Source organism: Lagopus leucura, unplaced genomic scaffold (genome assembly GCF_019238085.1).
Source record: "Lagopus leucura isolate 7727_CA_CO unplaced genomic scaffold, USGS_WTPT01 Super-Scaffold_100157, whole genome shotgun sequence".
NCBI classification, from domain to species: Eukaryota; Metazoa; Chordata; class Aves; order Galliformes; family Phasianidae; genus Lagopus; species Lagopus leucura.
In genome coordinates this window covers 43,395,413-43,422,890 of record NW_024962334.1, presented here as the reverse complement: position 1 = coordinate 43,422,890, position 27,478 = coordinate 43,395,413, and the positions used below count along the sequence as shown (strand labels likewise).

Below are 27,478 nucleotides of genomic sequence, written 5' to 3'. Positions count from 1 at the left end.
AGTCTAGTACCAAAAATTACATACACGGGTGCTTTACAAACAATGGCAGGCTATAATTAGACAGATCTCTCAGCTCCTATTCTCTGCTGTATCTGACTAGATTGCTAAATCAGAGCCAAATATGTTTTAGATTCCCTTGCTTTTCATCTTGTATGCTCTAACTCCATGGAATTCCTTCATCTTGGACAAAACGCTGGGTGAGCTAAGCTGTTTTTAAGACTTGTTAAATGATAAGATGTGGATCAGTGTTTGAAGTTAGTTGATTCAGATCGCTTCCATTGCTTCTTCCAACTTCAATTCACTGAAAAGTGCTGTTAAAAAAAAAAAAAAAAAAAAAAAAGAATATCTGTGCCTACATGCATTAAATCTTTAATAGTGGATAAACCTACATGCATGGAAGGGCTTTTTCCATCTGTTAAAGCACTTGTGTTAGAATTCCAGGATGATTCCTTTAGTTGCATTTTCTCATAGTTTAATTTCTTGATTATCTGTTCTGGTAAGTCTTTGATTCCCATCTGTATTGTGTTTTCCTCTTGCTGAGAGTCTCTGTAAGACTGTGTATCTCCTGGGAAGCAATTTTCTTAATGACACCTGTCTCCTTTTCTCCTTGGTGAATACTGAAGTAAACAAGTCATTTAATTATTTAAGAATGCCTTCTTGCTCCATGAGAAATGGCATTCTTGCTTCTTGGAAGTCTTCCTCTCTTTCTCCAACCTCTGGTTGGAGAATCTATGGTTCTTTGTTCATTTATGAACATGTGTTCTACTCCCTTTAATTTCTTTTTGCAAATATCCTCGAGTCTACTTCTTTTTTTTAATTCACCAACAATTCTTAAATATGAAGTTTTCAGTTCTTTATAACCTTTCCAAATTTCTTCTTTTTGCTGTTTTTTCTCTTCCTCTTCACAGAGAAAAAGAAATCTATTTAAGCTGCTGTCTGGTTTTATGCTATTAAAAGTCAATGTGAAGACACCAACTTCTAGTGCTAAGACAGATAATTAGGATGGATAGCTTTTTTTTTTTTAATAGCTAACCATGAAAAAAAATTTACAGTGAGATGAGCTGATGTGCTTAGGGCTGTTGTCTATCAAGATATTCAGTGATGGTTTCATGAAAATAACTGGAAGAGTATTCCTGCCTTCCCTATTTTTTCTTCAACTTATTTTCCTATGACAGTGCAGTTTTCAAATGCTTTCTTTATTCTCTGAAGTTATGTCACAGTTAACCAAGAGGGCTCAGAGTTTTTCTCAGGAACTCACTCCAGCTCATATATTTAGCTCACATATATTTAGACATATGGGAGTGCTGTTCGGTGGAAATCGTTGCATTTTTGTTCACATCGGCAGTATATGCAAAGAAATTCCATGCAAATACTGTTGTTCTGTATTGGAAATCAAGCTGAAACATTATTCAAGCAGGACCAAGGAAGAACATCCATACCATAGCCCAGATTTTGAGTGATTTTTTTTAACTTCCAGTCTTCTTCAGTCTGGTTCTCTAGAATATTTTCCTTGAAGAATTCTTGAAATCCAAGGAGCTTCTGACTGAGTTACTGGGACATTTTATTTTGTTTTAAGCTGCTTTTGAAGCCATTGTTATAGTACCATTTGTCATGATTGTGCTCAGAGCAAGACTCAGTGCTGGTGAGGGAAAATGCTCTTCAGAACAGGAAAAAGAGGGAACACACAGACTGAAAAAATTCAGCTTAAAGAATGCAATCTCTTTAAAACCAGTTCTTCATTAATCACAGTATTGCTTAAGGTCAAAAACAGGCAAGCTGATATGACTGTTTGATTTTTTATTCTACATAGATGTTTTGATCTGAATTACAAGGAAAAAAATGACTTGGTAGATGGCATGCTAATTACATTCAGGAACGTTTCTTGTTAAGACTTTTTGAGAAATGACTACTCATTTAAAGAAATGAGTAAATTTCTCTGTTTACTAGTTCAATAATCTTTTGTGAACATTGTGCTGAAATAATTCCTGTTCCTGGAACAGCTTAACAGCCTCTGTTCCAGACAATGTCATCTGAATGTGGAAGAGTTTATACAGCACCCACTCCATCCTCTGTCTGGCCTAAAACAATGTTACTTTTCCCTTCTTTCCCAGGCTTTAAAATCAATCATCTTAAGAGATGAAATAAATAAGAGCAACCCTTTAACAAGCCCTTGCCTTGCCATTACTTTGGCTGGGAAAAAATAGAGTGCTTTTCCACAAGGAAACACCGAAAGTGGTGTAATGATGCAGTGAACCTATTTCTTCATGTGAACCTGTAATAGTAGATATACAGGCTGACTTCAGAACAGCCCATTTCCAAGGCACAAATGAGCTCACAGGGGAAGGCTTGGGTCCAAACAAGACCTAATGATGAGAGTCTGTGAGAAGCATTGGCTCTTTGGAGAGGCTGTGCTGCCCTGTAATTGTGATTGATTCAAGAACATATATATAGAAGAATTTTAAGCAGAATGTTTTAGAGGAAGGCTGTAGCTGTGAAAAGCCATTGATTTTCAGTAGTAATATAGCTCCCGGAAGGAGGTGGCTGGTTAGGCCATCATGAGACTCCATGTATGCAGTGCTTGGACAATGGGCAAGTGCCCCTGATTTTTTGGTGTGCATTTGGTCTGAGACCCTTCAGGCTTCATTAAGAAGGAGAATAACAAGGAGAAGGTCCAGAATAGGATGAGATAAGCTGAGGTGTGTTTGATGTAGTAGGCAATGCAACGGCTTGATTTGCTGCTCTCCAAATGTGTGTTTCAGTTTGTGGATCATGTACAGCTTCCCTGGAGGGAGTGGTAACAGGCTATGGCCATCCCACTATAGAGGCTGTGTAGGCAAGTACTCCTGCTGTAGCTGATGGAGTGGATTTGTAATGGAGTTGTTTGGGGCTGCCCATGGAGGGATTTCATGTTTAAGCACCCAGGTAGCCCATGTAAGCATGTAGGAATCTACTCTTTCACAGTAGAGTTTACCAGTAGGTGAGCTTAATTTTATGCCATTTTAAGGCTTACGGACAGTCTGGTCTCACCTGGTCACTGCTAATACAGAGTACGTGATGTTCCAGTTTCTCCAAAGCCTTCTAGATCATGGCTGACAAAGAAAGATGTCTTCTCAGGCCTTTTGATGGGATGCTCAAGTTTTCCGCAAGGAGTGAATAGTGGTTCTCTTGGGAAGAGGATTCTCTTCTTTCTAAGAGAAGAGAACTAGAAGAACATGTCCAATTGTCAGGAGCATTTCTGGAGGAAACTAGGATCTTAAACTGCTTTTATTATCCCATGGTGGAAAAGAATAGTTCAGAGTACGAGAATAACTTCCTAGCTAATACCTCCCTGCAGTGGTCTACATCATGACTTCAGCATGCCTGCTCTTATACACTGAATGTGTAAGAGCATTCGATGTAGAGGAAGTTTATTGTAGCTCAATTTGTAAATCAGGCACCTTCACACAATATGCAATTCCATCAGTCAGCCTTTCTATCTGCACATTTATCAAGCAGCAAATAAGCAAGATTAGGCTACAAGAGAAATTTACCAGCCATTCTGAGCAGCGTAGGAACTAATTCAACAGATATAATGATATTTTTCCTCAGAGAAAGGGAAAATGTCTGCTTCTCATGTCTGCAGCAGAGCTTTTTCCTGGTAAACCAAATGGAGGGCTTTTACCTTCTGCCTTGTCTTTCACCTTATCAGCCACCGAAGCCAGTTTATGCAGCTGTTCTCATTGCATTAGAGTCTTCCTCTTCTAGAGCATGATGCAGTGAGCATCATGATGGGACTTGTCTGGGCTCTGGTCTGATTTACAGAATGTAATTGGTATGTCTGTCGCTGAGCTCCACCTGGGTTATTTGAAGCATTACAGGTTTCAATTCTTACAATTTGTCTTATCTGTTTGTTTGGCGATGATATTTCCCTCTCTATTTATGCTGTTTATAGTATCTTGCTCCTCTTCTTATTGTAGGTGAAAACAAGCAAGCAAACAAACCACCAACAAATAGATAATTTATTTGTCAAATAGTAAATGACTGTTTTTCTCCCATGAGAGGTTTTTATTTGATTCACTAGTTTTCTCTCTCCTGCATTCAGATATTACTGTCTGTTGGGATAATCAAAGTAGCTAACCAAAGAAATTGAGTCTTAACAGGAACGGCTGACTTGAAGTTTAAGTAACTGATGCATACAAACCTGAAAAGATACAGAACTTGTAAGGCTGTTCCTCTTGTGGGAATGGGACTTTTCTGGCTGTTATTAGTAGGAGTTCGGTATGACAGTCACTTATCTTACAAAAGTGACTTCAAGCTGCCCACAAAGACTTACTTATAATTGAAAATCATCACAAGAAAAGGCGTAATTATATCCCACCAGCATCAGTGCTGAGTGACACTTTGCCAGTAGAACCAGAAGCCATCTGGGTGATGCACATTGACTTGAAGGGTCAGTGCCTCAACAAACCACTCATCTCTCCACTTCTACATCAGACCTGTCATCATGAGCACTTCATTGTTCAGTCAGCTCCAAGGGCCTCTTCACAGAGACAATGTGGGTTATAGTTTATAACCACTATCTAGCAGCAGTGCAAAAGTTGCTATTCCAACCAGATCCGTTACGGAAATGGACTCTGTGTACATCAGTATCTCATCTCATTTAGGGTCTACTCTGATTGTAGTTGGCTTTAAACTGGAGCACACAGGAAAAACACTTTTCCCATTTGAAAGACTGTAAAATGCATTCCTAAGTTCTCCTGTTGCTGGTGCTATTGGACATGCATCCATGGTGCAATGGGAAGGTACAGCCATGGGAGATCTGTTCTGCATAGGCAGAACTGGAACATAGCCATGGCACCGCATTGCTCATAGTCCAGGCAACGAAAAGAATTTTGTTAGTGTCTAATTATTGCTTTCAGTTTTGTTCTGTTTTGAAAATTTAATCTGTAAAAAATTGCCTTTATTTAAGTAACAAATGCTGCAGAGCAATCTTTTGCTAGGAGGCTAGGCAGGCTTTGGCTCTTTTCTCATTTTTGGGCAATGTTAGCCTCAGATTGCCGTGTTAGAATTCTGCTAATGAGACGTACTGTATACTGACTTTTTTAGTGCATTTATTTGTTGAACATTACAATACACAGTTTTAATAATGTGACTTCAGAATATAAAATGTACTTATTTTTACTGAGTATAAATACCATCAATATACTGGAAGTTTTGCTTTCTGTGATATGATGAAATGACATTATGCTACTCTGACATTTACGGGGAAAAAAAAAACATTCCTTTTTCTATATTGCATTTGCTGCATCTCACTGTTGTTCAACTACAAAATAAAGGTAATAGATGAAAGAACAAGAAAAGTATTTTATTTTCTAAAAGATAGAGATTTTTTGTATTAGCAGGAGATTTTGCCTTCAAAGCCAGACTTCTTATCAGTTGTTATACAGCTGCCAAACATGCTTGCCATCATGTACAAAGGAAAATTATTAGGCAAGAAAGCTGTGAGATGATGAAGAAGAAATTATATTTTTTATTGTGGCATTATGTTTCAAATACATGATTATTGTTTATCCTTATTAGATACCATCAGTGTATACAATTACTGTGTTTACCATCCCTTGACTAATTCTTAAGGCTTAGGGAAATCAATGGTAATTCTTAAGGCTTAGGGAAATCAATGGTAAAACTAATGTTTTTAACATCATATTAATAGAAAACATAGCTTGTCAGGTAAAAGTTTGATCTTACCAGTGCTTGGTACTGGTATAGTTCTTATCATATGATAAGACATATGCTGAATTTGGGCACAAAATGTGGGATGAATCTGGCTGAAAGATGCCTAATGAAACATGGTGGATTTCCAAAGGAGAGCGTGCACCAGCTTACACGAGGACATTCCTGAAGTTGAAATTTTGTTTTTTTCTTTTGCAGGGATCCCCAGAATTTGTATCCCCCTGAGGTCAGCAATGCAAAGCTTCAGTATGCTGGTTGGGGTCCAAAAGGGCAACAGCTGGTAAGAAAAAGAACAAGTGTGCAAATGAATTTAGACACCATAGTGCTATTGATTTGAAATAAAGAGAATAATCAGCTCATGACTAGATTCCCAAAGCCCATGTGGTAGCTACTGTTATCTTTGTGGAGTTGTTTTATCATGTAAATTATTTATATAATTGCCAAGTGTATAAATGTGCAGCAAAGTAATTGTGTCTAAAAATGCAAATAAAGAAGATTTTATGAAAATCCTTTGAGAGCAAGCACTTGCTTCTCCTATTGTTGGGCACAGGACAGATTTATAATAGAACATATGAGCTAGTGAGTATATCACTGCTTCACAAGGATGTCTCCAGATGTGCAAACTTGGCACTAGGAATATTTCAAATCTAGAACAGGTGTGCTCTTAATTTGCTCTGTAATTGTCTGCAGAATAGACTGAAGTAGAATTGTGTTTGTAACAGAAATGCTAAGTCATGGCTTGAACCAGTGATTGAGCATCTGGTTGAAGGCTGGGCCGACCCAGGGAGCTCAGGTGCGTGCAGTGCACTGGAGTGACCAGAAGGGGTGGATCCTGGCTCCATCCCTTCCCAGACCTCATTTAAGGGTAGGCAGCGGAGGTGAGGGTGTCTTGCTTGGAGGTCCCTGTGTACCTGAGGCTTTCCAAAGGTAAGCTGCATCTTACCTTTATTTCTGAGCCCATTGATGTTGTATTTGAGCAACTCCTCATTTGCTGCAGCACAGGGCCTTGCTACTGTGCTATCATTGCTGTACTTTCCATCGCATTGCGGTGTTGAAGGAAGTTTTCAGAGTATGCCTTTAAAAAAAAAAAAAAAGCCAAAAAAAAAAACACAAATTGTCAAATATCTTTTGTATTTCATGAAGCCTGATGTAGCAGTTCTGAAATCTCCAATTTGTTTTCTTTCTCTCAGCTACTGTTATCTTTGGGTTTGCCTATTTTTCACAGCTGGCTACATTCCTATGCTTCGTTTCCTGATATAAATCCAATAAGAAGTATTCTTATTCCCCCCAAAAAGTAAAAACAAATAGGAGCTTTAGAACAGCTAAGAAAATCTAGTATATTTCTCCTCTTCCCAGTGCTTTTTTTCAGGGATTTCTTTATTTGTGTCCTTAGCTATGTTATTTTCAAAGTTGTGACTTAAGAAACAACAGTTGTCACTGCAAGTCTCTAAACCATGTTGGAAGAAAAAGAACAGGTGCAGGAACAAGAAGGTGTCTCTCCCTTTCTCCATCAAGAAAATGAGGTTGAAGAGAGTTATTGACCTCAAATCTCACAGGAATAGATGAGGCAATTTTTGCATCTCTGCATATTGACTTCTGACAAGCTTATTTTTCCTCATCTCACACACATACATACCCAAGTTTTGTCCTCTAATACGTGCCATTTTACCTTCCTTCTTCTGCTGCCTGACAGATCCCTGTTGAGCAGTTTGTGCTAATTCACAAGAGATTGGGATTTGATATTTGACCAAACTCTCATACTCATTTGTGAACACCAGCAAGTTCATATCTTTGGGCTTCTGGTTACTGATAATGTGCGATCAGCTGATAACTCATGATGTTAAGCATCCAGAGAGTTGTTTTTTGTTTTTTACTGTTTTCTTGCTTTAAGTCCAAGAAACTAAGCTTCACGACGTAAACATACACATAATATAATAAAAGCTATCTCTGCTAATGGAAAGATAGTCCTGAGCTGTTTTACTAGTTTTTCTCAAGTTCATAAGGGCAGCTCCCCTTTTTTTTTTTTTAGTGTACTTTTGCTGTGAACTTATGTGCTTCAGTGCCTCCAGTCACAGCACAACACTGATTCATCTTTATGTTAGTTCTACCAAGCTGAGTGGATATACTTGATTTTCATCTTAGAAAGAAGATTTCACTTTTTTCAAGCCAAAGATAAGGCAACCAATCTGCTTACTCTATTGACTCCTCTACCAAAGGAATCTTTCTGTACAGAAAGAAAATATATCCAAATGGATGAATTACATGTCTCTTCCAGCCCAAACCATTCTATGATTCTATATATAAAAGAAAATATTATCTATATAGTTCAGAAAAATAAAGTTTTTTAACTCCCATCTTCATCTTCTTATACTGAAATAACTGATCTCACTCTCCACCATTTTTTATTAAGAATACGGTATTATCTCAATTCCCTAATACATAAAGTTTGGTAAATATCCCTTCTTTGGGCTACGTGCAGTCTTTTTTAAAGTAATCTGAAGCACTCCTACGAGTCTGGAAATATTGTGCAACTGTGGGTTTCTTCTGGATGTTTCTGTTTCAGGCTTCTAAATATGTATATCTGTTGGCCTATCATTCAGCAGCATTCCCTATTCCTGCTTTGCCAATCAGAATGGAGAAGAGACCCTAATTAGTAGTTTTAAGTGTTACCACGTTACCACATATGCCTTTTGATCTTTTCCTCACCAATTATTCACCCTGAAATAAATCTATGAGTGTAGTTTATAAAATAAGGTGGCTTTCACACGCACATCTAATCTACTCACAGCCAGTTATCAGCAGAGGATTGCCAAAGAAGCTTCTCTTTAAAGAAAAAAAAACAAAACTGCAAGCATTACAAATGAGATAAAGAGAATATAAATACTCAGTCTTCTATATTTCGAGAATGATTGAGTTACTCTGAATATATTTCCAAGTGAAGTTAATTTCTCCTTCTGCAGGGACAGCATAGAGTGCTAATGCAAAGAAAAGCAGCAGTCTTTCAAGTGTAAATGTTTGCTGGGTTGTGTTGTAAGAGAAGAGAGAGTTCCCAAGGTGTTATTTCCACCTATGTGTTGACTCCTTCAGTCAGAACAAAACACGTTGAGTCCCAGGAAAGACGGGAGCAAGGGTTGGATGGATTTACATCACCTTGAAGATATCCCAGTTTTCAGAAAACAGAATACTTCCCTGTCACAATCTCTTGGTTCCTTCTTTGCTGTTGCAAAGGGGAGGAAGGCTGGGAGAGTTTAGCCCTGCAGCTTTTTATTTCCATTGTTTCATCCTTCCAAGGAGAACTTTTGGTCACTGTGTCTGACCTCGTTCTTGCTTGCTTGCCTAATGATTCATGAAAACAGATCTGCAACTGAACAATCTGAATAATTTGCATTCTTTTCAGTTTAGAATAAACAGTGGAATTTTCCGAGGAGCAATTTTCTATTTATCTTGTTTTCTTTTGTCTTTACTCATTAAATTATATGCCAATTTTTGGATTATAAACTCACCAGAGCATGGTTCTTGACTTCTCAATAGCCTGCAGAATGCCATACATTCTGACAGATCTACATAAATAGCAGCAGATATTGGAACTGAGAAAATCAATGTCAGGAAATCAAAATGCAGAAAAGCCCTCACTTCTGGCATCTCAAAAAATCGCTTTTGTCTTTCTCAGCTTTCAGCCCATGTCTTAAAAAAATAGAAGTCTGACAAGGCTGATGGAAGGATCCTGCCTTTACCTGTACTGACCTTCTGAGTATGGAAGGGGAGCCACCAACTTCAGTTCAAACATTCTCTAAGTATGGCACTTATTAATGGGCTGCTTCTTCTCTTTTGTCCTGCCACATTAAACATCATTTATGCCTTTGCAGAGTGAAAAGCACAGTTAAATTTAAGCAGCAGTGCAATTTTTTGTGCATGAAATTGTCTATTCAAGGTATTGGAAAAAAAATTCATTGTTAACAAGGTACAATCAACAGTCCAAAGCCCTCAGTATGCAATGGCATCAATCCCATGACCTTCAGCATGTTCCTAGGTGATTTTCAGTGTGTATGCTGTATTTCTCTCAAGCAGCATCAAAGCATGATACTTTGCAGCAATATAAGGATCTTGATGTCGTGATAAGACTGCAAAAAACATGTTGTGTTCCTCCCTTGCCCTGTTCCATGTATGCTTATCTTGGATTTCTTCTCTTATCTTGATATTTGTGACTGAACAGAAATCATACTTTTCTCCTTCTGGAGTTTCAATACCACCAGGGAAAAAAAAAAAAAAAAAAAAAAAAAAAAAGATAAGCAGAGAGCTTTTGTTGATTGATCTTACTGGATTATTTTAATGCTTTCATGCTTTATAGCTTTGTATTTTTACATTTTTAGAATGAGTTTCTGCATACATGCAGAGGGTCACGCAAGGTTTCCATACTGTATTTCCCTCAGTACTGTCTGTGCATATTAGAGTTGCTATCAGTCTGAAATCAGTTCTCATAGAACGTGTGAGAAAGACAGACTTGGGTTCTCTATTTATCCACAAAAAAATCAACACAGTGCAGAAATTTCCTTTGCTGGTTTGCCTGAAGGCAGGAAATGCTTTAGGAGCAAGACCTTCTAGTGCATGTCTGTAGCTGAAGTGTGCAAAGAATCCCAAACCCTGAGGTTTTCAGGATGCTTTTGTCTAAGTTACTCCAAAATGAGCACATCTAAGTTCAGAATGTTTGCCTCAAGGACAAGCTGGGGGTGTACATGGGCACTGTTGTAAGGATGGCACAAGCAGTAGGACTATTCTAATAGTGCACAGTGAGTGTTTACCTGCATTGCCAACGCTACAGTACCGTTCATGGAAATGGTTATACTCCAACTGTCAGAGGCAGAAGACTTTCTGCTGTGATGCTGTTTTCCTTCCTATAATTCCCTGTAACAGTCTAATGGAGACAAATGATCAGTGACACATCAGATGTGGGGGATAGCAGTTCTTCATAGCTTCAGAGGCAGGAGCTACAATTCCAAAAAATCTCTCGTATCCCAGTATTTATCTTTCAGCAAAGAAAAACATGTTTGAGGTTCTCCTGGGTGTTCAGTCTTTTGCTGTTTCCACTGTCTTTTTATACTTCCTAAGATGTGCAGGAAGAGGATCATAATTGCATTTAATTGCAGGATTTTTTTGTATGCCCTTGCATTTATGGTGAACTCAGAGAATGGTCAAAATGGGTTCCTCTGGCATTCAGAGCCAATAAATCTTCTGATGTCGACTCCTCTGAAGCAGGAGCTACCTTTTATGCTTGCAGATTGTGCAGCAATCAAGTGTATAATTTGTTCTAAAGCAGTAAAACTTAGGTATCACAGCAGGTGCAGTAAGAAATCTCCATTTCAGTGAAATGCAAATGTCAAAGAAAAAGAGGAACAAATCTTTCAGCCTCTGCCACGTTAGGTCTTTGCCAGGTGCCCTCAAACAGTGAACGCTAATGATGGTTAAAGAGGTTGTTGTTATAAGTATTGCTGTCAAAAAGGAAAGAAAGAAGAAAAAAACAAAGCAGTGCCGTTTAGAGAAATACTGGAGTTCATTTGTATATAAAACATCGAATGATAGGTCCTGCCATACAGGGTCACAATGAATCAGCTTTGCCTTTTGTTATCAAGAAACTTCAACACCTAGCACAATGTCTTGTTCCCTAGGATATCTAGATGCAAAATGCAGGTTAAGTGATGGCACCTGGAACTGAAGTGGCCTGACTCCTTTAATTAGCAGGTTGTTCCCTGCATGAATTCATGCCAGCTTAGTGCTTGGCAGAATATCTGCACAGATCACAAGTGAGGAGGATTTCTATGGGAGGTACTGAGTCATCTGTTGTTTTTCTAATCTAGTTGAGCCTTTGAACTAATAACTGCTGCGGGTCTATTTGTTTCTACTATTATTTCACAGTTTTTTTACAGTGTTGTTTTTAAGCTGGACTTCTCTCACTTTTTATTTTTACAATGGCATCTGAATCAATATTTAACTGTGGTCAGCTATATGTAATAATTTTGGCTTGGTTATCTCAGTTGCAAGGAAGAAAATGTTCCTTCCTTTCTAATCCCTGTGTCTGCCCAATTCACAGTTAAAGGACAGCTTTATGCATAGTTCCTGAATTCTGGGAAAAGCAAGAATTTCAGAAAACCTTCACTTCATCCCCTTTCCCAGTGTCAAAATCTTCATGAAATCTGCAGTGAGATATGTGTATATTCTAAATATGGGGGCAAGTTGCTACAGTTGGAAATTCCCTTTCCCTTTTTTTTTTTCTTCATAATTAGTGGATATCACTGAAAAGGTGTTGTGTTGGTTTGTTTTTTTTTTCCTTTTGATGCTTTGCTCTTTGATCATGGTGACTGTGGTGTACTATTTTTCATTTCTACACGTGCTTCTTGCTTTCTCTGACATCAGTAAGTTTAACATGCGGTCCTCATTCATGAAGGGAATGTTTTGCATCCTCACTGTGAGCTCTGCTGTCCCTTTCCATTTCAACATTCTCAGTGCTGTATTTTCACCAATGTCGAGAGAAGATGCTTCAGTAGTCATTACTGGAAGAAGTTATGGGTACTTTAGATAACATATCAGCCACTTGGTGGATGTGAAGTATCTGAAAGAAAAAGAATAAATAGATGATTTGCTATAGAAGTTCTACCAATGAATCAAAGAAAAATCTACTTTTTGTCCATCTAAATGTGAGAGCCATACAGTGACTTAGTACTGAGGGCATTTCCCCTGGAGGTTGCCACTGCCACAGACTTCATAGCCATTACTGTGTTTTCTGTTTTAGTTACAATATGAAGATGACAATATACAGTCCTCCTTCCCAGTGAATTTACAGGATTAAAACATTAATTATGGTGGGCACACACATACATACAAGGATATAGCTAACAAAAATGCACGTATTGATGGATCTGCTATGCTAACTTAGAGTATTTTGCTTCTTCTTTTTTTTTAGTCACAGAGCAATTCACCATCTTGATGCACTATAGTACAAGTACTGAGTTCTCTTCTATTATGTTACTGTAGCTCATTGTATGCTACTGCAGTGTCACAAAAGCACAAAATTTCTGATAGTAAAACACATTAGGGTCCGTTCCACCTTCCGTTGGAGGAACCCAGTTGCAAGTTTTCTTTATGCTGACAAGTAATTCGTGTGCTACCCTCAGCCAGATATTCATTCTATAACAGAGTAAAATAGTTAAAATTATACACTGTATCATCTCTTATTAAATAATCTAATTTATAGCAATGCCCCACATAACCATCAGTGGTATTAGTTTACAGAATACAAGATAATCCATCAAGGAGAACTTAAAAGCAGAATCTGAGTTCCATACCAAATGGTACATTTACTGATACATACTTTAATACAACAAGGCAGTCATAAATTAAAATAACCCCATTAGAATCCAGGGCAAAGAATTCCAAGCGGACATGGTTCTCTTTGTCAGTGTGAAATAAATGCTCTTTCTTCCCCGAAGAACAGAAAATAGGGCAGCATATTTTTCTTAAAACATCTATTTTAATCTTCCAAGCTATAATTGCTCATTTGGCCAGACTCTAGCAGATTCTAGGTGTAATTAGAATCTCTACATGTTATTGACTAGCGTGCTCACGAAATATAAATGGAAATAGATGGTGTTTGTAATGATGCAGTGTCGAAAACGTGAAGAGGCTTGTAGAAACCTGAGAAGAATATTAATGTAGTTAAGAACTTAAGCTGAAAGAATTGAGACAAAAATCTGTGTCCAGTTTAAAAAGAAAAAAAATGAAATGTGATTCAGTCATTGCTCCCATAGTTTGTTGAATGGGACTTCATTTAGCACGCCAGCTTAGAGCAGCTCTAGAGACCATAAGAACTACAGGATCTTACAAACTCTTCTTCTTTCCAAAGGATACCTTAGTATCTCTAGTGGAAAAGGTCTACAGAATGCTGTTCACAGGATCCTCCGGTGACAACAGAATAGCTCTAGAGGCTTAAGAAGCAAAGCCTTTACACCCTTGTGCAAGCTGTTACATCTCCTGGTTGCCTTTGGGACAGCTGGGGCCTAGTCACTGCCTGCAGAAATAAAAAATACTTTGTCTGAGGACGTGAGGAATAGAAAAACATCCCTCTGACTTCTTAGTCTCTTTGCTGGTTGTGGGCAATGACAGCAGAATTAGGGTCTGAACGCTTATTTTACAAGGGATTTTTGCACAGTTCACGGGTGGTAACTCTCTGCACTTCCTTTGCTAAATGTGTAATCAAAGCAACTATGTGCAGCAGTTTTCTGTTGCAGTAATTCTGGTGGTTTTCCTTTGCAGAACTGATTGCATTTCCTTTTTTTGTTGTTGTTTTTTTGTTTGTTTGTTTTAATAACACAAATCTCCATTCATTTACTCTCTTACACTACTTGTATCAGGCATGGAGCCTTTGATCTCTGAGTCAAAAATACTGCTCCTGAAATGTCTATGAACCAGCACTGTTCTTATGGGTGTCAATCTGTACTACTGTATTCTCTGGTCTTAGTGGTCTTCTCAGCTGTTTTCAGCTTCTCAATCTTGAAAGCCCTCCTGCAGAATATTTCTAATACTGGAATAGTCCTCACTTCACTCTACAAGTGCCACCTTTGGCCTCTTCTAGGAAGAAGATAAGTAAATTTTACCCTTGTCCAAAGTAAACGTTATCTGTGTGGTGCATACGTTCAGAAAGCATGTCCTCTAAATCCTTGCCCTGGGAATCAGTTATCTTCTTACTTTGAATTACAGCAAAGCTAAACCCTTAAATGAAAAATTGAACCTGTAGCCTTCCCTGTCAATAATTTATCAGAATTTCTTTGTCTGCAATATGTTGATTAAATAGAATAGTTTCATTCATTCATTGTCAATCTTAATGATGGCATTTTAGTTTTCTGAAAAAAGAATCAACTTTAAAGACTTTCTTTCACTTCTCCATCATCATTGCTGTATGTCTCTTTCCAAACCTGCAAAATTGAACTCTGTGATGCAGGAGAATAAAAATGTTTTGACTCACTATTTTTATCCCAATTGCTATCAAGCTTTTCTTTTTAAATAGCTGGTGTTAGAAGTCTAATTAAAATACTCTCTCTTTTTATATAAGCTTACTGTTGAGGAACAGTTTATGCTTTTATTACTCTTTTTTTGAAGAACTGATGAGTTGGTGTAATCATATCATATGCATTAAGAACAACACTTATGATAAATATGAACTTTGATGTTCAACTAGCTTCCATTTATGCATTTTTTCACATTCAGATAATTATCATTCATTGAATAATGCATAATCAATCAGTAACAAGCTTTAGAAACTGATTTTGCATTGATCATGCATTTTTCTGCATGAGTTGGTGTAAGAATTATCATTGCAAAATGCCAAGACCTTTTCAGTGCAGTGCTTGTCAGATTTCCATGATATCCCAAAGTGAGAACATGATGATCGTATCTGCTTCAAGATGCCGCGTGGACACAGATGGGCATGCTAATTCTGTGTAGTAAGGACGAGCTGGGGGAAGCAGCAAGGGAATCTTTCTCTTGACAGTTTTTCATTTTCACAGTCCTCAGCTTCCGGATGTCACATGGCAATGGCAAAACAGAACTGGTTTGAGAGGGGCCATCTTCAAAATATTTGAATGGAAACAGAGGGAGCGTAGAAACTGAGGTGGAGGGAGAGATCTCCCTGGGTGCGCATTTTCAGGAGCTTGATTATGCTCCAAATTACTTGTGTTCATGACCTGACAGCTCCATGATACTGCTTGCACGCTGTGGCTTTGTTACTGCCTGCAGCCAGTTATTTAGTATATAAACAAAGAGGTAATACTTTTCTTCCTGGACGCATCAAGAGGCTCAAGCTGTCTCGTTTTCAGACGGATTTCAGACCTGTGTGATGTGTAACACCGTGCAAGTGTAAGGTAGTTAATATTTAGTTCAGTTCAAAACATGAAATTTTATCTGGCTGTATTCAACCAAAAAATAAATGGAAACTTTTAAAAATTAACAGAGCACCTTACATGAAGAAGTTTAAAATGCCCTTGATGGCACTGTAGGACTTTTCATATGTACACCTGGCTGAAGAATTAGTTGATGTAATGGAGTAGGAACCTTAAATTGTGCCTAGATTGGTTTCAGGTAGTAGAATCCTCATTTGAGGGAATTTGGTGGTCCAGTTCTATTGAAGGATTGACTAGCCATACAGAAATCTGCCTCAAGTGATCACCTTCACTTACCCACATAGATTCATGTTAGGCTTGTTTGAAGAAATCAGTGCCTGCTTCTGAAGAAGTGATGTGACTGGCATTTAAGTAGAGGAAACCATGTGATGGAGAAACAGTGTGACTTGGACATGATTAGGACTGCAAGTAACAGAGAGCTAGTGGACCATATCTTGAGTAGATGAAGATACCTGATACTTACTTTTGGCTGTCTATGGTCGGTAGAAGCAGTAGATACCTAAACTGCATGGACTGCTTTGATTGACTTATTTGGACGTGGAAGCAACCTGAAAGCCGTAAAAGCTGCCAGAGAATGAGCAGTCCGTAGAGTTAGGCAATTCTTCATTGGTATCTAGGACAGTCTGGCTCACGCCTTTGGAGCCACACACTGACAGAAGGTCACCACCAAGGTGAGGTAGGATTGATGCCAACCTACATGCGCTGGCATATACACAGAGCAAGATACGTAAAGAACCATTTTTCTTTGTTATTTCAGCAAAAGGAATTTTGTAGCAGCTGTGGCTCTGCCTGTGCAGAAGGAAACATTATGAGTTCAGTATCATGTTGAAGCTGACCATGGCTCTGCAAGTAATTTGATCAGTATGACATGCAGTTCATTACAGGACAAGGAGCAATTGGGATCTTTTGTCTCTCAGTCTTCACAAGCTTATAATAGTCTACCTGATGTAAAATTATAATTATAGCACGGATGATCTTATGGTTCATGCATTGGAATAGAGATCAAGCAGCTCAAATGTGACTCATGGTTTTGCTGGTGCACTTATGTGACACTAAAAACTGCATTTGTCTTCATATACATAGGTTTCTAGAGCAATTCAGATGAATAGTATTAAATATATGTGGGCTCTAGATGCTTTTCCAGGACAGTAGAGGTTTCTCCTGCATTCTGCATGATACTACAGAATGTTTTAGATGCTGTGAGGGGCTTAAAATGGCTCTGGGTACCTGTGAGTCTTGTCTTCAGTGTCCCTGCTTTTCTTTTCTTTTCTTTTTTTCTTTTTTTTTTCCTCCACATGTTCAGTGAAGACTATTATCTCCATTCTAGGCTTACCAGTCTACGAAAATATGCTGTTGGGGTAGGGATGATCTTTTTCTGTGCATTTGTTCAGCATCTAGAACAGAGAAGTCCATGGATAATTACTTTTACATAGATATCTTTACTGATTTTGCAAAATTAAATGTGTTTCTGAGAGACAGAATTCTAAAATGAATCTGCTATTTCATTTATTCTGCCAGAATACTCCCTCAGGTAAACTGGCTTGCCAGCTTATTTGAAGACTTTTGTAAATGGAAAAAACCAACAGCTGCAAAAATCACAATAAAAATGAAATAAGGCTTTAATATTAAAAAATGGAAGAAAATGGAGTGCATTATGTTAGATGAGGAGAAAGTAGATGTTGATTTAAAGCTGTGTTCCACTATTAATTGAGGCTTCTATTTTGAGACCTTTGCTCTTTCAGACTGCAATTGGGCTGGCTTGGAATTTAATACATGTTCAAACCTTTTGTGCCTGTCTATACATGAGGCTGGGTCTTAGTCACCAAACTCTCAATGCTAAATAGACAAACTTTTCATGTTAACTAGTCTCCTGTGGGCTGACCTTGCAGTGGGAAGGCTGCTCTCTGGCATGTAGGAAGTATTCACACTTCTCCAATGTGTAAGGTAATAAGCATCCAGACATTAACTTCATATTTGGTGATGCTAAATTTTAAAGATGTCATTCATTTAGTTGGCAAGAGAACTCGGAATTCTTCCTGAAATTTGGAGAATAAATCAAAGCATGAAAAGCACAGATTAATGTGTGTTAATTTATTTTCCCATGGTCTTTGAGGAAATGAGAAGTTCTCACCTGTTTGGCTGTAAGGAAGGGGGAGTGAAATAACTGTAAAATGAGAGTATAGTATCTTTCAGTTCAGAGTAGTCAGCCTTTAAATAGTAGCAAATGAAGTTTGACATGGATCAGTCAGCGTTGTGATGGATCTTGTGTGTTGTAAGATGATTGAGTTTACTTTGCATTAGCTTAGTATACATTTATTTTACTGGATAAACACCTAATCTTTGACTAAAAGATCTCCTTCCGTCTTAGGCATGTGGTCCAAACTGCATAGTACTTTCTTCTTTAATATTAGTTTTGTAAAACTAATGGCTTGCAGTAATCAGTTCTAATACAAATTGTGATCAGGCAGAGATTTCTTCCCGGTTCACAGGAACTAGTGATGTGTTGATACCCGAGGCTGAGGGCATAGTGGCTTATGCTGAAAATGCTAGGTGATATCATGAGCCCCACAAGGGCAACAGCAAAATCCCCATGGGTTTATTATCCTGGGAGTGAGCAAGTAAGTTTTTTTAAAAAAGTCTTTATCTCAGTCCCCCAGGGCACTCTAGTTATCACTGTGAAGAAATATTTCATTTTTTGAGCCCTATTATAACATCCAGAAGGAAGAGAAGGGAGTCTGCCATTACACCCCAGAGTGTCACGCTAATTCTGATTTCAATAGGAGAAAGTCTTTTTATCCATTTTCAAACAGCATTCTTTTAGGTTTTGTTGGTTTCTGTGATACTTGGAAAAGAAAAATTGAAGGCTAAAAATACATTTTTTTTTTTTTTTACCTCTTTTCTGTTTCATGCTTTCATCTTGTTTAGCTTATGACTTGTGGACTTGTGTATTTTACAGGGTTAACGGTTACAGTTTCTTCAATCAATGTGTGGATGTTTGTGCTCTTCTTACTTCTTTCAAAATATCTTATTTTTTGGAGGCTCTGAAATGTAATAACATTTAATGGGCACAGTGTAATAACATAAATGTAAATGTAAAATGTAATAAGAAACCTGCACAGGGCTCAACGTGGGGATCTCCCCTTGACATTGCCCAGCTTTATTTCCCATGCCATTAGTTGCACTCAGTGCTGGATATCATGTGCTGTCCATCAGAAAAGGCATAGACATTGCAAGGATCTTGGGGCTAAAATCGTTCTCAAATGCACACACCAGAAGAGAAGGCACATGAAAATTATTATGCTCTTCATCTTCTGTACAGAGAGGCACACAAAACTCAGCTTGACCCCTTCTGTTGTCCTTTCTTTTATTATTTAAGATTGCTACATAAAGTAAGCATAAAATAATGTGGAAATGATGTCCATGGATTTTTTTAATTGCACAGATTTATTATTCTCTAATGAGCTCAAAGGATTCTGATTGCTTGATAGGAAGCGCTACTTTGATGTCACAAAATGTAAGCAGTAGAAAATATTATAAAGAGGTTTAAAAAAAAAAAAAAAATCTAATATCTCTAGACCAGAAAGTGAAGTAATCCAGAGACATCTCTTTTTGATGAATAACAGAATTTCAAAAGCTTTTTCTTAATTTATAAGATACATTACATAGAAATCTTCCGTCTGCTGCTTCAGTTATTTTTTATCTTGATTATGCTTGACATTTTTAGGGTACAAGGCACTGTAGTTAGGAAGATAATTTTAAATTCTCTATGAGGTGCTGCAGTTTGGCTCTGAATTACACGGGAGATGGTTTGAAGTCAGTGCACTTTATTATTTTCCATTGCAGCTACCAGATACCCTATGCAGCCTGACTAGTGCAGTGACGCTTTGAAAGACAAAACAGTGAAGACAGAAAACATTGCAGTGCTTTACAAAGCACAGGGCAGAGGCAGATTGTCATTCTGCCTTATTTATTTTTCCTGTAGACTCATTTAACATTTAAGACAGTACAAAATATTGCAAAGCCTTCATTTGCTGGGAGAAGCCGGGCAAGAAATGGGCTGCATCACTTGAATAACTCCACCTGGCTGTGCACCTGTTGCATAAGAGGTTGCCCAAACACCCATCGCACATGTTGATGTAGAGATTTGGGATTGTCCTGCAGTTTGGTGATAGCATCCTTTAGGGCATTGTGCATTGCTGAGGACAGGTTTCTCAAGTCCCAGTCTGACCAGTCTTCCCTTTTACCAACAAATGCCACCAATGGATTGTGGACAATACAGGGTGTCTCTTGTGCAAATTGAAGATATACAGCAGGGAGTGCAGAGCCTTGGCTGTGTCAGGAGGAGCTGCAGAGAAGAATGGTCCACAGCACTAAGGCTATTGTGTCCCAGCACTGTTTTTACCCCATTGCCACCCCATACTGCTAATAATATTCATCACTTTCTATTCTTTTTTTGTTCCCTATAGGCTTTGAAAAACAACCTCATATTTTGTCCACAGTGGTTTTCCTGATTTTTTTTTTTTTTTTAATTTTTTTTTTTTTTCCTTATGTTTTGGCAACCCTCCCATGTACAAGCTAGCTAACACATTGAATTCCCTGCTAGGGGTCTTTAGTCTGGCTTCTCTGCTTACTGAAAATGCAGGCAAGAATGAATCTTCCACAGTGTATTTTTTTCTTTCAAAAACATATTAATGGCCTCTCCTTAGTTTAAAAGCCCTTGTAGACTAGAAGGGCAAAAAGCAAGTTCCAGTTGCAGTCAGACTTTTTATCCTTAGGTAAACTCGCTGTAACAACTGTCAAAACTACATTAGGACCTATACTTTCTTCTGGAATCTTTCCAGCTCATCTTTAGTTGAAACACATACCACAGTAGGACGTGAAACAGAAGCTGAAAGCAAATACTTTTTCTCAATTCTATCCTTTCATGAGTGCAGCGTGAGAAATTGCATTCTTGTATTGTGCTGTAGATACCTAACATTTGTTCCAATAGCCCAACCTTCTATAAACTCATCTGTAAATGTCTGCTGAACTCTATTAACAGTTTTGTCTTTTAGTCTGTATGGATTGCCTGGTACTCTGTTCAGTACATCTCTGCAGCCTGAGTGGATCTCAGAAATTTTTTCCAAATAAGACTAGGCTGTGGTTCACTTTGAGGGGAGGAAGGAGAGGATCTCTGTGTCAATGGTGACATTTAAGCACCTAACCAGATGATGCCATAGACCAATATATATAAATATATAGAGAAATATGTATATTTAAATGGCTGGGTAAAGTTTGGCTCAGTCATCATCTCTTAAACACCTAAACGAACAGTCTGATTCCCAAAAATGATCTGGTAGCAGTAAGTCTTAATGGACATATGTAAGAAGCATTTTCCAGTAATCAGTTTAGTCGCCATCAACTCTGTGTCCTGAAGCACTTCTTCAAAATCTGGAGAGGTAGTGTACCTCATTTCATGCCTTCTCATGGCACTCTTCAATTTCTGAAATGAGGACAGGACCAAGAAAAATAAAGCTTGTGTTGGAGGACCAGGGCTTAGTTTGCTATAAATTAGCATATTTCCAGTAGTTGATGACATTGGAAGCAAGCTGTGAAAATCTTTTTTGGATGAAAATGCTATAAAAATGTGATATGTGATTTTTTTTTTTTTTCCTTTATTACCAATTATTGTAAAAGTTAAATGCAACGTCTTAAAATGGAGCCACTGCTTAATGCTCTTCTCTTTTTCTTTCTCTTTTCAAATCAGATTTTTATCTTTGAGAATAACATCTATTACTGTGCCCATGTGGGGAAACAAGCCATTCGAGTGGTCTCCTCAGGAAAAGAAGGTGTTATTTTCAATGGGCTCAGCGACTGGCTATATGAAGGTAGGACACAACATCTAGGATGGCAGTTAGTTATGAGTTTTTTTACACTCTACACTCTTGGCAGAACTGTCTGAAATTAGGTGTTCATTGCTACATTTCTGGGGACTGGTGGACATTTGCTAAAAATTTGCTGTTCTAACAGTTGTCTGAAGTGCTGGACTGGAAATAATGTCAAGTGATGTCAGAATCCTGTTTTGTTTTTCAGGCTGTTTTTCTTTCCCTTAGTCCAAAAGTAATAAATCACGAAGCATTAATGAACAGAGCTGGTTCATTATTTAGTGGCACCTGCAATCACTCAGAGATGTGACAGTTTTCAAGTCACTGGAAAGGACAGAAACGTGGAGGGGAAGTTGCTTCTATTTTAAGGGAAGAAGCTAGGAGACAATTTTACTTGATCGGTTGTTTGCCACAGCTCTACGTGTGCCTTAGAAGCTACTCAGCTCTTGACAGCTGACAGTTTTCTGAAAGCCAGGTTCTCTCAGTAATTGGGTTCCTTCTCTTGAAAATGGACCTGGTGGGGCAGAGGGTCATTGCTGGAAGGGTCCAGAGGGGAAGATACATGAAGAGTGGCTGAGAGCCCAGGATTCACTGGGAGCAGAGCAGGCTGAGGGGAGGGCTCATGGCAGCTGCAGCTTCTCACAGGGAGCAGAGGGGCAACCATGGGGCCTGAAGGAATATCATGGCGCTGTCAGGGGAGGGGCAGCTGGGGGTGAGGGAAAGATTGTGCCCCAGAGGGTGGGGAGCATGGAACAGGCTGCCCAGGGCAGCAGGCATGGCCCCAAACTCATCGAACGCATTGGTAGAAATCTGATACCCGTTTGGATTACTTTTGGTGTTTAAGTTCATGTTTATGTTGCACTGCAGAACATTTACGAGCAAATATTCCCCTTGTGAAGTTCTTTGTCACCAGAGGAGTGGCTAAGAAGTTGCGAAGTGCTGATTTTCTTTAATTTCTGCTTTATGAATTTGAAGTTCTGGACAGGCTGGTTTGACTCTGTAGGTCAAGTGTGCGTGTTGGTAGCTGTCTTTTGCTGCAAAACATCACTTGGTACACAAGGTCTTCTGATAGAGCCTTGCATGCAGCAGCATGCTGACAGGAGAATTTTGTCACAATAGTGAGCTCGAAGCCCGTGGTGACACTTGTGTTTTGCTGACGTGTGTTTTTATTCAATTACTGGATTGCTCGGGCATTTTCTTTGCAGACATTGACTTTCAGGTTTGTCCTTTATAATGAACTTACTCGTTAACTGTATATTAATATACTGGGATGATAAAGGAACCAAATACAGTCTGTGGATATACCAAGCCAGGTTCTGTAACCTTTCTGAGTACTGTGTATGCAATAAGACCTCTGATCTTGTTGTTCACTTGGAGTACATTTTAACAGAAATTGGGTTATAACATCCCTTTGGAAATGTCACTTTGAGCCCAAGAACATAGGGCTGATGTTAAAATGAAAACTTATTTTACTTATCAAGCAAGATAAAGAGGGACCCCTAGGAAAATCTGAAATATGTGTTTTCAGGTGATAGAGTGCCACTCAAATCCAAAGGTGGCTCTTGTAAGCTGAGCTCCTTCCCTTGCTCTATATCACTTGGAGGTGAAGCTGGGTGTAGGATCAGTACTGAGGCAGATGTGTAAACAAGCTGTGGGGAGGCAGGATCAGATGGGTTTGCAGCATCCAAGTGTCAGTTCTCTGAATGCATTGATGGATGGAGAACGATCCCAGAATGAATTGGATATGGCAGAGTGGTGAGTGGGTAAGGAGTCTGTGAGAGTTCAGGCGTTAACATTAGAAAGGCTGAAGCATTACCCTTCCAGCAGCTGGGATGCTCTGCTGTTACATGGTTACCAGCAACTTTATTTAACCAAATTCTCCCCTTTTCTTGGGTGCTTCATCTTTGAAGAGTGGGGGAAAGAACCAGAATCTTTAAATTCAAATTCAGCTGAGTGGAATTTCTTGAAATCTGAACTAGGATCAAAATTTACCATCCCAGAGCTACTTTTCACCTCCCTCCATTCCTAGTGATGTTTGGAAATGTCTCCTCCACCTCACTAGTTGAGCTGGGATGCTCAAACCCACGTCTGCTTGCACCACTACTGTCTAAGCAAGCTCCCGGGGTGGATGCTGAGCATATGTAGGGATCTTGTTCCATCTGTGCGGCCACCTCCAGCAGATAGTCTGCAAAGAGCCGCTGAAACAAGATCACAGCGAGTTGGGCATGTTGCTCTATGCTCTTTTTGTTGCTGAAGTTCACCACTGCCAGCAATGGCAGCTGAGCTTCACTGGAGCACCTGGCGGGTTCGTGACCTGCTTATCACTTTTCCTGCATACATTACAGAAATAAAAATGTTGGTATTTTCAGTCTTGAGGAAGCCACTTGCAGTATTTTTACTGTCATCTTTAAAAGCGTATCACCAACACTCCTACTCTCCCATTTTGTAGAGCTGCCTGCGCCGTGGGCAGATTGCAGCCCCAGGAGTGCTGTCTTTGGGGTGTCTCCCAATGGCCGAGATAAATGGTGGGTACAGGGGAAACACTCCTCTTCATAACAGTGTTGCTTTTGGCACAACAGAATAGATGCTCTGTGCTATTAATCACAGGTCTTTACCGGGTCTGGAAGTAAAGCAGAACTAGAGGAGGTTTGACAGGCTTTTTTTGCCCTGTAAAAATGCAGGAGTTCATTTCAATTCAAGTTAAGCTCTTCTTTTGTAAATGTGCCAAAGGGGAAAAAAAATTCCTCATGGTATTTATGCTGATCTGTAGACTTTTGATAATATAGTGAAAAACATTTTGAATCAATCAGAGCTTAATCTACTTAGTATATTTAGCTGGAAGGCTATAGATTGATACATAGATTACTGAAACATGAAAGCATAGATTAAACATGGCTTTTATTACTAAAATAAGCATTGACAGTGTTTGCATGTAGACTGACTTAACATTTTCAGAGTTCTGCCTGATAGATGCCTGTGCTAAAATATTGTGAGATCCCATAAGAGAGAACTTAAAGTGCTGTGGCTGAAGCCAGCTCAGCATTTAAACGGATAGCATGCACAAAGAGGGTTTTTCACTTCTGGCTGAATCCTGCCTGAGCCTGTTTCAGGCTCCCTGTACATGGCTCTGCTGGGCAGGACAAGGACCTTCCCTGGCTGCTCTGCTCTGAAGTCCTGGTTTGACCTCTTTTCAGCAAGTTTGCATTCACAGACACGACTCTGATGTTGCATTCTGCTGCATGGAAGTCACAGTGGAGTGGAGCAGCAGGCACGTTCCATGTGTTCCTTCCATGGGTGGGAGGGGGAGGATGGATTTTTACCCACAGATGAGCTGATCCTGTGTGCAGACTGCGAAACGAAGGGCGCTGCTTATTTCTTGTGCCCTTAGACATAAAAGCAGTACCATATAAACCATTTTGCAACCTCATCTGAAGGACTTGTTTTGTTTGTGGTTTAGGGACTTTGCTTGTAAAAGGAAGAGTTACGCACGAGTTAATCCCTCACCTCCTTTCCCTGTTGTGGTAAGGGTTTGTTCTGCAAGTCCCTGAAGATTACCTCAAAGCAAGGACCCTTTTCCAGACCAGTACTGACCTGGTAGCTGTGACATCTCATCTGGTCTCCTCAGCCTCACGCCGGAGGAGCACATGTGAATGGCTCACGTGGCTCTCATTTAAAACTCTTATGCAATATGAGTTATACGTATCCGACATCTAAAATTGATACTCTGCTCTGTTGAGCTTAATGCACAGTGGTGTTGCTCTGCTTTATTTTTGGCTAAGGAGCGAGAGGAGGAGTGAGAAGAGACTCTTTTTCCAGCTCTGAGTCGCATGCCTTATTAATCTTCATTCCACCCGCATCTTGCTTTATCACCAACAGATCCTCTTAAATGACTTTGTAGTGACACCTGGTGGGGGAGGCCAGGATGTCATCATCATTAAGACAATGAAACTGCAGATTTTTTTGCTGCAAGATCTAGTAAAAGACTTCCAATTTCCCCTCCCTTGCACTTCCCTGAAACTCCCCTTGAGCTTATGGGAATGACAGAGCCAAAGCTGCTGGCTGATTCACACTAATAGTGCTTCTGTTCCTTTCCTAGACTTTGCAAAGAGAGAAAAGAGAATGCAGTAATAAAGAAAAATCTTTTCCATAATTTAATCAGCATCTCAGAAAAATCAGAGTGTATATTTAGAACCTGTATGGCTGGTCTCAGAAGTGCAGCGCCTGGTAACAGCTGCCAAAACAAATAGCATTTCTCTTGAGCAGTATCTTTTATGCTTATAGTATTTCAAGCAACTGAAGTAGATATATTTCTTATGGTCAAAAGCATTAATCCTGGAAGTCTGGAAATGGTCTTAACGCTGAGTAAATGCTAGATATGTCTGCTGAAGCATTGCCCTCTGCCTAATTCATCTGTGTGCTTGATTCTTCATTGTATAATGTGAGAACTCTAAACCTTTAGTGCTTGAAAACAGTAACTGATGATTGGACAGATTGGGAAGGGGCATTCATAATTAGGCTGAATGCTAGTAACTACAAAAATTCCTGTTTGGTGTCATCAGAGGAGATGAGGTAGTGTAACATCTCACTGTGTAGGTTTAGCCTTTCCCAGTAATTAACTGCTCCAAGGCTTACGGGGAGGTAAAAGTTAGACTGAGTCATCACTGAACGCTTTAAGATCTCCTGGATAGAGTGATCCCTCACCAAAAGGATGCTCAAGGCAGGACTCCAGACATTCAAAAGGGCCTGCTTGGATAAGACTGTTAATGAAGCAGATGACTGCCCAAGGAAGTGGTGGAGTCACTATCCATGGAGGTTTGCAAGAGACATGTAGCTGTGGTACATAAGGATATGGTTTATTGGGCATGGTGGTGATGGTTCATAGTTGAACTGGATGATCTTAATGGTCTTTATAAGCCTCCTTGATTCTGTGACTCCTCTTGGACGCTGCACATGAAGAACCACTAGGGCAGTGAATGGTAATTCTCATCTGTTTATTTTTAACAGTTAACGTATTTTCAGTCAAATAATGTTTTCCATGGAAGTGGGTAAATGTGTAGCTCTGCATTTTTTCCATTATGGAGCAAAGGATAACAAAGAGCACTTGGAGATGCCTTCACAGTGTACCCTAAGTCCAAAAATCCTTGAGTTTTCCTCAGGAACGTGCAGATTATATTTATGACTTATGAGGAAGACGTGGAATTTTTACCCTTGGCTCTGTGCCTCTTCAGGTAGAGCAGGAGACCCAGTTATTGTTTCAGTGACATTGCTATATTAAAATAGAAAGTTTCTTTCTGCATGTTGTGCATCGTTCAGCATTGCCTATTAAGTGCATGCAGCTGTTGCATAACACTTCAGCCATGCAGTTCCCAGTTGGCCATTCTTTAGCTTTAGCATTGAAAATGTGACTTTTTTTTTTAGCGTACGTTTATTTGCATGCTGATTTGCATGATCTGTCCATTTCTGTTGTGGGCAAATAAAAATGAAGGGCAGCTTTACACCTCAGCCATGTGTTTGTAACAGAATTATTTACAGTTATTTCAAGGAAGGTCAGCTGAACGCAGCAATGTTTTGCCTTATCTATGTTTAAAAAGAAGGCAAAAGGCTTAAATTTCAGCTGGCCATACAATGAAAGGTTTAGTAGAAGTTCCATGATCTTCTAGTATTGGTGGAGTTTCCCTTTCATGTGGATTGCATCACTGGGGATGGGCTCCTGGCCCTTCTCAGTTGGTTAAGGTCAGAGAAAATTGAACCATTTACAATGCACATTGAGAACGCCTGCCTAGAAGTCAGCATGCTCCTGAAAACTTTTAAATGTGCCGTTCTCTGGACAGGCTTCAAAATCCATTGCCTCACTGCAATAAGCCATGCCAGCTCTAGCCCAGGCTTTAACCTTCCCTTTCTGCAGAAGGTTGTTTAGAAGGAGATTGCCAGCCAAACCCAACACCTGTCATCCTC

The 27,478-nt window shown here is 39.2% G+C and overlaps 1 protein-coding gene across 1 annotated transcript in view; it reads left to right on the top strand.

Annotated features, from left to right (window-relative positions):
• The window catches only part of DPP6 (dipeptidyl peptidase like 6), a 364,672-nt gene that overhangs the window by 263,632 nt on the left and 73,562 nt on the right, over positions 1-27,478 (top strand). Inside the window, exons 7-8 of the mRNA XM_042888547.1 lie at positions 5,911-5,992; positions 21,406-21,526. Of these exons, the coding sequence (XP_042744481.1) occupies positions 5,911-5,992; positions 21,406-21,526 (203 nt within the window). The remainder of the gene's footprint in view (positions 1-5,910; positions 5,993-21,405; positions 21,527-27,478) is intronic.